The 13176-nt window shown below is 36.7% G+C and overlaps 2 protein-coding genes across 4 annotated transcripts; one reads left to right on the top strand and one right to left on the bottom strand.

Annotated features, from left to right (window-relative positions):
- The first annotated feature begins 134 nt into the window (after window positions 1-134).
- Window positions 135-6440, top strand: LOC116006875 (protein STICHEL). Of its 2 annotated transcripts, XM_031247380.1 has the most exons (7): window positions 135-794; window positions 885-2908; window positions 3100-3319; window positions 4280-4819; window positions 4916-5660; window positions 5908-5989; window positions 6083-6440. In XM_031247380.1, the coding sequence occupies exons 1-7, from the start codon at window positions 611-613 to the stop codon at window positions 6179-6181; spliced, it is 3894 nt and encodes a 1297-aa protein (XP_031103240.1). In that variant the 5' UTR covers window positions 135-610; the 3' UTR covers window positions 6182-6440. The 2 variants fall into 2 exon arrangements, with proteins under 2 accessions (XP_031103240.1, XP_031103239.1); XM_031247379.1 differs by having other exon boundaries at window positions 135-2908.
- Window positions 6441-6506: 66 nt separating this feature from the next.
- On the bottom strand, window positions 6507-10825 carry LOC116006876 (2-C-methyl-D-erythritol 4-phosphate cytidylyltransferase, chloroplastic). 2 transcript variants are annotated; one of them, XM_031247382.1, is made up of 11 exons: window positions 10265-10825; window positions 10073-10150; window positions 9421-9476; window positions 8766-8845; window positions 8488-8564; window positions 8105-8182; window positions 7685-7753; window positions 7422-7490; window positions 7291-7337; window positions 6926-7016; window positions 6507-6831 (listed from the first exon to the last, which is right to left on the bottom strand). In XM_031247382.1, exons 1-11 carry the CDS (start codon window positions 10481-10483, stop codon window positions 6766-6768), a joined length of 930 nt encoding a protein of 309 aa, XP_031103242.1. In that variant the 5' UTR covers window positions 10484-10825; the 3' UTR covers window positions 6507-6765. The 2 variants fall into 2 exon arrangements, with proteins under 2 accessions (XP_031103242.1, XP_031103241.1); XM_031247381.1 differs by having other exon boundaries at window positions 8488-8570.
- Window positions 10826-13176: the final 2351 nt, after the last annotated feature.

A 13176-nucleotide genomic window follows, 5' to 3' on the forward strand; every position in this document is an offset into this window, starting at 1 on the left:
TTTTTTTTTTTTTTTTTTTTTTTTTGAAAACAGAAGTTATAATATTAGGAAATAATCCCGGACAAAATGCCCACAAATATTTACTGTAGTAATATGTATATATTTTCAAGAATCTTCAAAAATTGAAGACAGATTCCTCTTCATGCGTGTTTGGAGGGAAAATAATTTTTATTTTCTTGATTCTGTAAAAATATTTTCTTTAATTATTCATCCTTGTAATGTTCTGTATCTATACTGCCATTGTTGAAGCACCACCACCACCATTCTTATTCTTTCACAAGCTTCTTCATCAGTTCACTCTGAAAACCCTAGTCCATGTTCTACTACCTAGCTCAAGCTGTACATTCTTGATTCCTCTTCCGTGGCATCATTACCCACTCCGGCGGCCCCTCACCCTACTCTACCCCCTATTGTAAGGGTAAATTTATTGGGTTCACAAAGTTGGAGAGCTTTTTTGTCAGATCTGTTTCTAGTTTGACATTTGTGGAGTTCACGTAGTGTTGAGCTCTACTTTTTGCCCATGTTTCTTGGTTTCCCTGAATCGAATGTGGGGTTTTAAATGAGCGAAAGCGCGAGTAGGTGTTGAAGTGTTTTTTACTACTAAAAATCGATGTCTTCAGAAATGCGCCGCCGCAGCTATGGCGGAGGGGGAGGGGGGAATAGTTTTGATCCGAGCAACTTGCATTTGAAGAGGGAATTGACCCAAATCAAGAAAGCTGCTAAGGCGCTTAGAGATCCCGGAACCACCTCTTCCTGGAGGTCGCCTCTGGGCTCCGCTAGATCCACGCTTGCAGGTGATATGCTAAACTATAACTCCAAACACCATTTCTTTCACCATCATAATAACGTTGATGATACTCTCAATGTGATTGGGGGCCAAGAAGTGGGCGCTGCTACTGAAACCACTCTGCAACCCACTTTTCGGATCGAAAGAAATGGAAATCCAGACACCCATACCAACACCAATGCAAAGGAGAAGGAGAAGGAAAAGGATAAGGAAAAGGAGAAAAAGGTATTTTTGCATAATTGGCGGTCACAAAAATCTGAGAGTGAGAGGAGCAGAAGGAGAAGAGGGGGTAAAGGAGAGGATTGTCTTGGAAATGGAAATGGAAATGGCTCGTCTTCTACGCCAGAAGAAAGCATAGAGGATAGCCTAAGCGATGCACGGAATGGTGGCAATGATTCCAAGAGTGATACCTATGCAGGTGATAGGTATGCTTCAATGATCTTAAAGTGTAAAGATGCCAATTTTATGCCATCCATTAGGCGGAACATTAAGAAAAAATCAAAGAAAAACAATTTTTCCACGGCTATTTTGAGGCATAACAGCGACAAGTTGCAGCAACAGATGGCTTCTAGTAGGATTCCACGACGAGTGTTGGAGGGTTTGCCTGGTTTAGGCTTAGGTTTAGGTGGGGATGATTCTGCGAGTTTGGTAGATCAGTCCGAAGACACTGAGGATTATTCTAATGCCGAGGATTTTAGGAGATTTTCTGCAGCCTCGCCTTTGCTTGCTAGGCTGAGGAGTAAGAACTGGGCTTATTCATCTTCTAAGTTTAGAAACAGTAGAAGAAGAAGAGAAGATTCTTCATATACATACAGTACTCCTGCCTTGTCGACTAGTTCTTATAACAGATATGGTGTTAGGAATCCAAGTACCGTAGGGTCATGGGATGGCACTACCCAATCCTTCAATGATGGTGATGACGATGACGAAGTGGAGGATCAGTTGGATTTACCAGGTAGGCATGGATGCGGGATTTCTTGCTGGTCCAGGTCCTCCAGGAGGTCAACTCCAAAATATAGAGCAGGGTATGGGAGTTGTTATTCACCCTCGCTTTCAGACACGTTGAGGAGGAAAGGGAGCAGTATTTTCTGTGGAAGCCAAACAGTGTATCAAAGAAGACGTCGCAGATCATCATTGGATTACAACAAGAGGAGACATGGCTCGAGGGCTGTTGCTCAAGGTCTCATTCCGTTGCTAACAAATGGTGATGATGGTCCAGGAGGGTCATCTATGGGAACGGGAATTAGTGATGATGAACTCTCCACAAACTTTGGAGAACTTGATTTGGAGGCGCTGAGTCGGTTGGATGGAAGGAGGTGGTCTACAAGCTGTAAAAGTCAGGATGGGCTTGAGCTAGTGGCATTTAATGGGGAAGAAGAAGAAGAGGAAGGTTCCCCTGAAAATATCAGAAGCCTGTGCCAGAAGTATAGGCCTACATTTTTTGAGGAGTTGATTGGTCAGACTATAGTTGTCCAGTCCCTAATGAATGCAATTTCAAGAGGGAGAATTGCCCCTGTTTATCTTCTTCAAGGTCCACGTGGGACTGGAAAGACTTCAACTGCGAGGATTTTTGCTGCTGCTCTAAATTGCCTCGCAACAGAAGAAACTAAGCCCTGTGGTGTTTGCAGGGAATGTGCAGATTTTATTTCTGGAAAGTGCAAGAATGTTAGAGAAGTTGATGGCACCAACAAGAAGGGAATTGATAAAGTTAAGTATCTTTTGAAGAGTCTATCTGTAGCTCACCAATCAACGTCTTCAGGGTACAAGGTTTTTGTTATTGATGAATGCCACTTGCTACCCTCAAAGACTTGGTTGGCGTTTTTGAAGTTTCTTGAAGAACCACCCCCACGTGTTGTTTTTGTATTTATTACCACGGATCTTGACAATGTGCCCCGTGCCATATTGTCTCGGTGCCAGAAGTACCTCTTCAATAAAATTAGGGATAACGATATAGTGATCAGGTTGAAGAAGATTGTTGATGATGAGAATTTGGATGTGGAACCAGAAGCGCTTGAGTTGATAGCTTTAAATGCTGATGGATCACTTCGAGATGCAGAGACTATGTTAGATCAACTCAGTTTGTTGGGGAAACGCATCACTACTTCTTTGGTGAATGACCTGGTGAGTATAGAATATTTCGTTTATACTGTCTCTCTGACATTCTTTTTCATTTTAGAATATTTGCTGTTATAGTACATCATACTCAACTTTTAATCGAAATGTTGGTAACAATTATGCTTGAAGTCATTTGATTAATTGATTGTAAGTTGAATGTGTCAAACTAATTTCACTTATGTACATTTCGTCCAAAGGTTGGGGTAGTTTCAGATGAAAAACTACTGGAACTTTTGGAGTTAGCCATGTCATCGGACACAGCAGAAACAGTCAAAAGAGCGAGAGAATTATTGGATTCTGGCATTGATCCAATAGTTTTGATGTCGCAATTGGCCACTCTCATCATGGATATCATTGCGGGAACTCACCCTAGTATTGATGCAAAACCCACCGATTCATCCTTTGTTGGAAAGAGTTGTAAGTGCTGTTTCCATGTCAATACATTCTTTACTCAACTTTCTTTTCCTCATTAAACTAATTGCTAATCGTGTTCGTTTCTGGGTTTAGCTTTCTAGCAACAATGATATCACACACTTATGCCGTTGCTAGAAGAAATAACATTACGTATTAACATGTTTTTGAGGAATGCCTTGATAGTTTTCTGATATTTCAATAAAATCAAATCTAGATAATTGTTTTTCTCAACCACCTCTTGTGCCACTGTACCCTTGGTTTCCCTATATGTTCCACTTTCTTCCTTACTGAACAGTTCTTAGTCTTAGGGGGTGTTTGATCGGGGGTTTTAGACTTTGGGAATGGTAATCAAACCTGTACAAGGTGTTTGGTTTAAAACATTAAAACCCATAAATGGGAATGAAAAATGATTGATCCCAAAAGATTGATTACCTACTGAATTCCTAGGTTTTTTAAGTTTCTTTCTTTCCCCCTTCTCTCTATTCGTTTTTCTCCACTTTTACTGCATGATTTGTTATGGATTATAATTCATTTGGCTGGAAAATTGATAGACAATTTATACAGCCGAGTGCAAGGTCTTTATGCACCAGTATACCCAACTTTGGACTTCAGTTTACCTTCAAACACAATGCATGTTTTAATCACAATATTAGCTTTTAGCTCACAACTTAAACCGTCTCTCCGAAGAAACGGTACAAACTTTAGGATCAAATAATTTTGGCATCCTTCAAGAAGTTTTATCTGCATATGATTGATTGTATGCACTAGTGCACTATGGACCATTTTTAATTAGCCAGAGGCTTTTTTGCAAATTTGTATTAAATGCACTTGAAGTTGCGTTCTAGTTAATGGTTCATTTTTCACTGAAAAATGAGAATGTGGTATTTATCCTATCTGTAGATTGTCGAGCTCTGAACTTTTTCGTCATAAATTCTATGCTAACGAATATAATAAATGTTTCAGTATCTGAGTTGGAAGTGGATAGACTGAAGCATGCATTGAAGCTTCTTTCAGATGCAGAGAAACAATTAAGGGTTTCAAGCGAACGCTCTACTTGGTTCACAGCAACCCTGCTACAGCTAGGTTCTGTTCCTTCCCTAGATCAAACTCATTCAGGGAGTAGTCGAAGGCAAAGCTCCAAAGCAACAGAGGAGGATCCTTCTACTAGTACGTTTAGAGAAGTTGTTTCCCGGAAACAACAGAAAGGGGATTCTTTGTATGCACCTTGCAAGTTAGGTTCTCCGTCGTCCTTTGCAAAAGGCAGTCATCGAATCTCATCGAGTAAAGATCTAGGATACGCAAAGATCACTCAAAGCAAACTGATATCAGGAGAGTCATTAGCCTCGCAGGATGAACTTAAGCTTGGAAAGACCGTGCCTAGAAGTCTGAATACAAACATGTTGGACGACATCTGGGTTAGATGCATCGAAAAGTGTCATTCCAATACTTTGAAGCAGCTGCTTCATACATGTGGAACTCTCGTCTCCATGTCTGAAATTGACAGTGAGTCTTTTTTGGTCTTTCTATAGCGTCCACAGTGCTAATTGACAGTGAGTCTTTTTTACTTGTAGGATAACTCATCTTTGAACAATTTTACAGGTGTTTTTGTTGCTCACATTGCATTTCGGGATAATGAAATAAAAACCAGAGCAGAGCGGTTCCTAAGCAGTATCACAAATTCGTTTGAGAATGTTTTACGGAGAAATGTAGATGTTAGACTTGTTTTGTTACCGGAGGAGGAAAACTCTGCGAGCAGTACAAAACTAATTGCTTTACAGGATTCGAGTCCAAAGCAGATGGATACATCTAGCATCATAAACAAGGAGACAACAATTTGCTCTAACGCATTAGGGGAATATTCTGGTCTGGATGCACATCATGAGCCACTGCATGCATCAAGCGGAAGCTTTAATGATCGCGATGGAAAGCTGGTTGGGGGTTTTGAGAGTACAAGCGGAAATGCTAAAATAAACAGTTCAAAAGAGCGAATTTCAGAAATTCCAGTACAGAGAATAGAATCGATCATCCATGAACAGAGGCTAGAAACTGCTTGGTTACAGGCCATGGAGAAAGGCACTCCTGGTTCACTGAATCGCCTTAAACCTGAGAGGAATCAGGTATTACCCCAAGATGGCATTTATCATGATAATCAATTAGAGTCGATGGCTTCCCTTGACCTATCCTCCCAGCATTGGCAAGATGAGCTGAAAGATGAGCTCAAGAATTTGAAGATGAGTGATGAGATCAATCCCAAAGACCCAAATAATAAAATGGCTGATTATCCCATTTCACCAAGTTTGTTGCATGATACCAGCTATGCAGTCAATATTGGCAAAGAGACCATGTAAGTATCAGATTTCTCTATTTATATATGGTTTTTCTTGATTCAACTTTTCCCCCTTAATTTTGGATGACGAGGGAAACCCCACAACCCTTTCGGGTTTAGGTAAACTTCGCTTTGTGACCCTAGCCAGCAAAGACCACATGGAAGTAAATCAGCTTAGGTTATCCATAGCTGATGTGCAACACCCCCCCTCTTCCCCCCTCTTTAATTGTCTGACTTCTGATATCTTGTTTGACTGCAAATACAGGGGATATGAATCTGGATCAGGAGCATATGGTTGCAGTGGCTTTTTATGTTGGAATCACACCAAACCTCAAAGAAGGGGGAAGGTACACTTTCTGGATTATCTCATCTCATCACTTCTTTATTAGATTATAAAATCAGACTTAACTAGCAACATGTTAAATTTTGTGTGTGTGCAGATCAAAGGGACTCCTGTTCGTCCAAACAGAAATGGGCGGATTTCGTGGTTTGGGGAGTGCGCGAAAGGGAGAACAGAGAATAATAGATACCGAAGATGATGATAATAGGAGGTGAGGAGCAGCAGAAGTTTCTGATTCAAGAAATGGTTCATTTTCCTCTTCATTTTTATATATTTATTCCATTCCTCCTCCTATTCCACCTATTCTTTATGGATCTGAAGGTTTAGTAAAAGAATGATGATGTAAAGTTTCACAATCTGGGAATCTGCAATTTCTTCAAAGTTATCCTGCCTGCCATGTTTCTCTGCAGCAATCTCAATAATAAATGGTAAAGATAGACATGTTTTTGGGACTGAAACTGCTGTTCTTTTTTGTGTCTTGCACTGAGGAATTTGATATTTGGATACACAATTAAACACATAGAAACTGGCCATTCATTTCATTAGAGATAAAGATTGCTTTAATCCTTCAAAATAACAAGTTAAGGTTCATTACATTCTCCTAGTCCATGATCTCACACCTAGTGATAATGTGAACACTCTGCAATCTTGAAGAATGGGTATAGGCAGCCCACTCAACCTGTTCCAGGTTGATCTAAATGTCATTACAAAATTCTCACTCACTGTACATGGATGGATGGATACAAAATATGGGATCAATTCAATTCAATTTCAATTTAATTATTATGCATAATTGAAGCGCCCGTTCAATATTCTCTCAGCTAGCAGCATATCATCAGGTGTTGTAACCTGCAAACAAAAAGAGTAGTTGCAGCATATTAAAAAAGTGGCCATAACATAACAAACAATTGACAAATATTTTGTATGTTTTGGTGGGGCTCACCTTGATGTTAGTGTAAGAGCCTTCAGTAATGTAGACTGGATGTTTAAGGAGCTCCACAATAGATACATCATCTGTCACTTCAAGACCTTCCCTGGAGAAGGTGCAGCAAAGCATCAAATCAGACGGATGATCCTCGAGCTTTAATTACAAGATTTATTTAACTCTCAGGTGCAATAATAGCTAGGTAGCAAGCATATTATCCGTGACCGTAATGTTTACTTGTACAAAGATAGTGAGGTGACAAATTAAAGGCTATGGTGATATAAATACAGAAACTAGAAAGCCCAGCTATGGTGGAATGGAATGGATTATAGTTCTAGTCAAAACATTGAAAACACATCGCAAATTAGTAATGGATTATATACCTATTAATAAGCTCAAACCCCTTCTTAAGCAACTCGGGCTTGATTACCTGTACTAGAAAAGTTAATCAACTGGCATCATGGCATATGTTTAAGAAAGATTCTTTATCAAAGATGTATTTGTCGGCTCAAACCTGTGGAGTTTGCATTTCCCAGAGGGTTTTCCGGTTAAGAGTTCTCACAACAAATGATTCATTATTTGCCTGCCAAAATAATTCATGCATCTTGTAAAACCATAATCCATAGGCAACTTTATGTTCGGAGAAATTATGGCAACCATCCTTGAATGTATGTACCTCAAGGGATGTATTCTTTCTACCACTTTGGAACAGCCAAACAATTACAAGCTCAAAAACTGAATATGATTAATTAAGCCAATAATCATCATAAAACATACCTCTTTAATTGTTGATTTAGCAGGAACCCCAAGAACTGCTGCTCCAACAAGCCAACCATCCTTTAAGACCTGCAAAGAAATCCACAAAATTGAGAAACACTAAAAAGGCTTCCATTTATACTATTCTAATAGTTGAGTTTCTCTACTCCCCCATCCCCTCAAAAACAACAAAAATAAAAAAAGGCATACATACAATTATGTCCATTCTTAACTCTAAATTTTTATACAAAATGCAATTAATTATCGGTTAAGTCAAGCTTGGTCTATTCTTTCATCCAGTGTAATTTATATGCCTACTCTTCACATATATTACACAGTAGATCACAAGAACATTTTATTCAGAATAAAGTACATACAAAATGGCCTCAATATTACCAAGAAGAGAAAAAGACGAAAAGGACTTTTAGCAAATGAACCAACCTTTTCTACATCTCCTGCCAATACTAGAGGTCTCGCAGCGTCATGGATGCAAATGAGTTCAGAACTCAAATCAACTACCTGAAACATCAAAGCACTATGTGAAAGTAGAAGATTAAAAATAATTACTGAGAATTGTAATGATACTAATATGTCCTTAATATTAAAACCATGAGTCCACGACTGAGTGATAACTGACAAATATAAATTGTCTCAAACTTCCAAGAATTTCCATGTTAATATTCCAAAGTTCATATTATTGTTTTTCTAGCATGCAAGTGTATAATACCTCAAAATTGGTGAAAACCCCACTTAAATAGGCCTTTTAAAAGATAAGTAGTTTGAAGTTCATGAATCTGTAATTTGAGATAACATTTATCATGTACCTGAAAACCATTGTATACAGAATCTTGCCTCTCCTTTCCAGGCAATGCAAATTTCAATTCGATGTGGATTTTTTTTCCTGCATCTGAACAAAATCAAAAACTCTAACGGACCATCTATAATATCTCCAAAGAAGTAGGAAAAGAAAAATGCAACCTTGAACAAACTAACCCCCTCTCCTCATCACACCAAAAACAAAAGGACGAAAAGTCAACTGCACTTATTGCTTGCACAAAATTTGTATTACTATTACTAAATTAATAAACTAATAGCTTCATACCTTCAAAAACGTCATTATAAAACGGATCACATACTACCACAATTTCTTTCACTTGAGGCAACTTAGAGAAGGTGTAGAAACTGCAACAAGCCAACAAACTTTGAGTTAGAAAGCCTGCACAAAGAGAAACAGATGCAGAAATATTCTTTCGACTACTAAGTTTGTGTGGCTTTGTGTACCAATCACACTACACTGAGCTTTTCCTACTAGACTTCTGTACATACTGAGAGCACCAGTGGAATTTCAATTTTCATATCAACTCAGGTAAGCTAATATCAAGGCTTTGGTGTTAGAGACTATACCCATATCCTGTATTGGTACATAGTTATGATATCAACTTCTCTCTAAGGCTTAAAAAGCTTGGCAGCATAACATTGATAATCAATTTTTTTTCACAAAGTTAGTAATATCTGAAGTCTAGGATTGGGAAATGCAAAAACCAATCAATTTTTTTTTGCATAGTAATATCTAAAGTCTAGGACTGGGAAATGTAAAAACCAATCAATTTTTTTCACAAAGTAATATCTGAAGTCTAGGATCGGGAAATGCAAAAACCCATGAATTGGGAAATGCAAAAACCCATGAATCAACAGCTCATTGCAATGCATTTTGGGCTGATCAGTTAATAAATTTGAACAGACAATTTTCCTTGTACCTGTACAATGCAATTGGCTGGCCTAGAAGTGGAAGATACTGCTTCGGCATGCTCACCTATAAGCACAAAATATAAGGAAACTATCATCTCGAAGATGGAAAATACGGAAAATATTGCATGGACTCCAATTTTGTACTCCCACTCTCAAATTCTTGATGTGAAAACTTTTATGGGGACCTACATCATGAAAATAGTCTATCCTTGCTTGCCACATAAGGAGTAAAAATAAGGGAGTAGAATTTGAGAGTATACATAGTAGAACTCGAAAAGTAAAAAGTAGACAACAGAGGAGGTGGGAATACAAAGTTGTAGAGACAGTGTGACAGACTTAAAAGTAGGTACAACATTTTACCCAAAATTTGACATATTAAAAGAGTGATGCTAGAAAAACAATAAAGTGTAAAAAAGAGTGATGACAATGCACACACAAAAAGAACAAGGAAAAAAAAAGTGATGACAATGCACACAAATATGCAGAGCTAAACAAAGAGCTATCATGATAGCAATTACGGCCGGTAGCTAAGTATAAGGAATAGAGTTTAATCCAATTCAACCCAATACATTAGCAAACACCAACATAGTTTAAACATGTGCTTAGGGTCACTCAAAAATTGATATCTGCTTCAGTTCACAGTTGCAATTATACACTTACACCCATTCTTTTCCCCATCCCTCCAGCAAGAAGAATCACCGAAACACTTTTCTCCTTCACCGCAAGATCTGCACACCGCTGATTAAAAAAACAATTGAACTCTCAAAATATTGAATTTCATTATTAAAAAAAAAAAAAAAAAAAAACCAAAACTTTTTCACACAAATAAGGAAGAATATGCATATAATTTACCTTGTGAAGATCTCCATTGACTCCATATAGAGCAGAACAAGTAATTTTGGAATGGGAAGGCCTTGAGTTCCTCAAAGGAACGATTTTTCCAGTAGGGGGGTGTAGAAATGAAGGAACCTTAGGACAGTAGGAGATCGAATAATGTAGGAGAAAGGATTTTTGGGGATTGGTTTTCAAGAACAGCGGCGAATTGGGAATACCGAGCTGAAGATGGGACATGGTTGTATGTTCCCACACAACCCACAAAGCTTTGCCCTGCTAGTAGTGACCGAGTCGGAGAAATCGAGCTTTTATGTGACAGAAAACATGGGAAATGACAAAGTTCATGAGGATCCAAAGCAAGAATCCTAGAATATTAGAGCCACTAAGAAGGGACACAAATGAGTTCTTGCTTTCGTTTTCGGTTTGAAGGTTGAGAGTTGAGAGAGATTGAAAATGGACAAAGGAAATCCCAGCGCATTTGCCGACTTATTTCTACTGGAGTAGCTGATTATCGTCGACGAATGACGATTGGGTGAAGCCTGATTGCCGGCAAATTATCCATTATTAATAAGAACCCGAATATGCTCTGTATCAATGGCATTTGAAAATATATTATTAGTAAGCGGGTGAATCTCTACCGTCAAAAACTTGGCTACTTTCTAGCTTTAGTTAAAAACTTGATTCTTTCTTTAAATTTTTCTCTTCTTTTTTTATTTTTTATTTTTATTTTTCTCAATATGTTAATCCACAACCCCAACCTGATAAAAGATGTAAGTTCAGCGCACACAAAGAATCTGTACACTTTGAGCATAATTTCGCTGCCTAGATTCGAATCTTGATCTCTTCTTTTAAGGGATTGCACACTTTGAACATAATTTATATACTGTCGTTAAATTTAAGGAAGTATTTTTTTTAGAGTATAATTTATTTTATATGATCAATAATTAGCTATAGAGAAAAAGTTTAAATTATTATGTCTTTTAAAGACTTTTGTTTAGTAAGTTAAAACTTTTTGAATTTTCAAAAAAAAATAGAGAATTAAAGAATTAGAAAATAATTTTTTATTAAACTAAATTCTCCAATTTGTAACTCTTTTCGTTCTTCTCATTTTTCAGTGTTTTTAGAGAATTCATAGGCACAATTCTCCAAATACAGAAGTTTTTCATTGTTTTTAGAGAATTCATAGGCACAATTCTCAAAAAATACAAAATTTTCATTGTTTTAGGCTAACCTCATCCCAGTTAATCGTTACCCTTGGTAAGTTTTTTATTATTATTTAATACCATGTGTATTTGCAAGTGGAGAGAAAATTGCTAAATTAGAAATAAGAGAGAGAGAATGAGAAAAAAAAAAGAAAAAGTATGCTAAAATCTAACAAAAGTTGTTGTGCACGGCAACTTTGTGTACTTTTTTATATATTTTTATTTCTTATTAATTAATTATTACTCCGTATATTATTTGGTTATTATATTTATTATATAATATAAATGTGAGATCACTTTTGAAAGTGAGAGAATATTGCAGGGATGTAAAACAAATAGTGAAGAATTTGTAAATTTGATTATGTAAAAGTGAGACTCAGTTTAGAAAGTGAAAGAAATTTTTGGGTTAAGGATAGCCTTAGAATTCATAGGCACAACTCTCAAAATACAGAAGCTTTTCATTGTTTTAGAGAATTCATAGGCACAATTCCCCAAGAGTTTGAACAATATTATTTGGACTCTCAAATTTTATTCTCACTCAAAATTCTAATATTGATATTTTTAAGATTCACAGGATGAAGATAGTCTATCATCTCTTGTCACATCAAGGAGTAATAGGGCGTTTAGTGTCTTCAAAAAAAATAGGGCGTTTAGTGTCTTAAAAAAAGGCGTTTAGTTGGATAGAATTTGAATTACTTAATCCCTACACAATTTCAAAGGCAACTAAATTTCTTAGTTTGGTTGGAAGAAATTACGATTCTCTCGTTTTCATGGAATTAGAATCCCATGTCCCTTTGAAATTTTAATTCCGTGTATTTTAAAAAAAAAAAAAAAGATAATCGTAAAACAAAATTATCATTCTTTTTTTAACCTAAAATTAATGTTTGATATTCCCTTCTAGATGATAGCGTGTATTATTCTTTGACCACTGTGAACGTCGTTCATGAGCAATAATCATTCTAGGCCAACCTTAATCAAGTATATTTTATCAAAACTCTCAAGTATTTAAATTTGATGTGTATATAACGTATTTGCCTACATTTTGAAGAACAAATTTTTGAATATAATATGTTATATTTTTTTGGTGTTTGAATATGCAAATGGGTTCAAGAGATACTTGTCATATAACAACAACAACAACAACAACAACAATGGGCATGTTGGACTTTATACAACTTATTCCATTTCAATTCCCATTTATACCAAACATTGAAATTGAAATTCCTAGTAATTTTATTCTTGTTAACCAAAGACTGGAATTTAAACTCTCACTTTATTCCTACATTATTCTTTTCCCATTGAATTACAATTCCTTCCTTCCAACCAAACGTCTCGTAAAAGGGAGTAAATTATGGAAGTCCATGTAATAGAATCCAATAGATTTTTCTTAGTTTTTTTGTACGCCCTGTGATGAAGTAGAGGATAGAGAAAGTGGTGAGAGTATGAATTTGTATCTCCTGCAAATGAAGAGTTTTTTTGTGGTCTCAAGGAAAGATAAATAAATGGAGAATCATTGATGATGTGCCGTGCATTGCACGCACCCGCTGGTGCGTTAAAACATTTGTTTGTTTGTTTATTTGTTTGTTTGTTTTTTTTTTAATGTCAGATTTCAGTTTTTTTTTCTTTTTCTTCCACCTTCTCTCTCTTATGTGTATCATTAAAAATCGTGTAAAATTTTTAACTAGTGTGGATATAGAAGCGGAAAACACAAAGAATTCATAATAGCAT

Source organism: Ipomoea triloba, chromosome 15, assembly GCF_003576645.1.
Source record: "Ipomoea triloba cultivar NCNSP0323 chromosome 15, ASM357664v1".
In the NCBI taxonomy this organism is placed as follows: domain Eukaryota; kingdom Viridiplantae; phylum Streptophyta; class Magnoliopsida; order Solanales; family Convolvulaceae; genus Ipomoea; species Ipomoea triloba.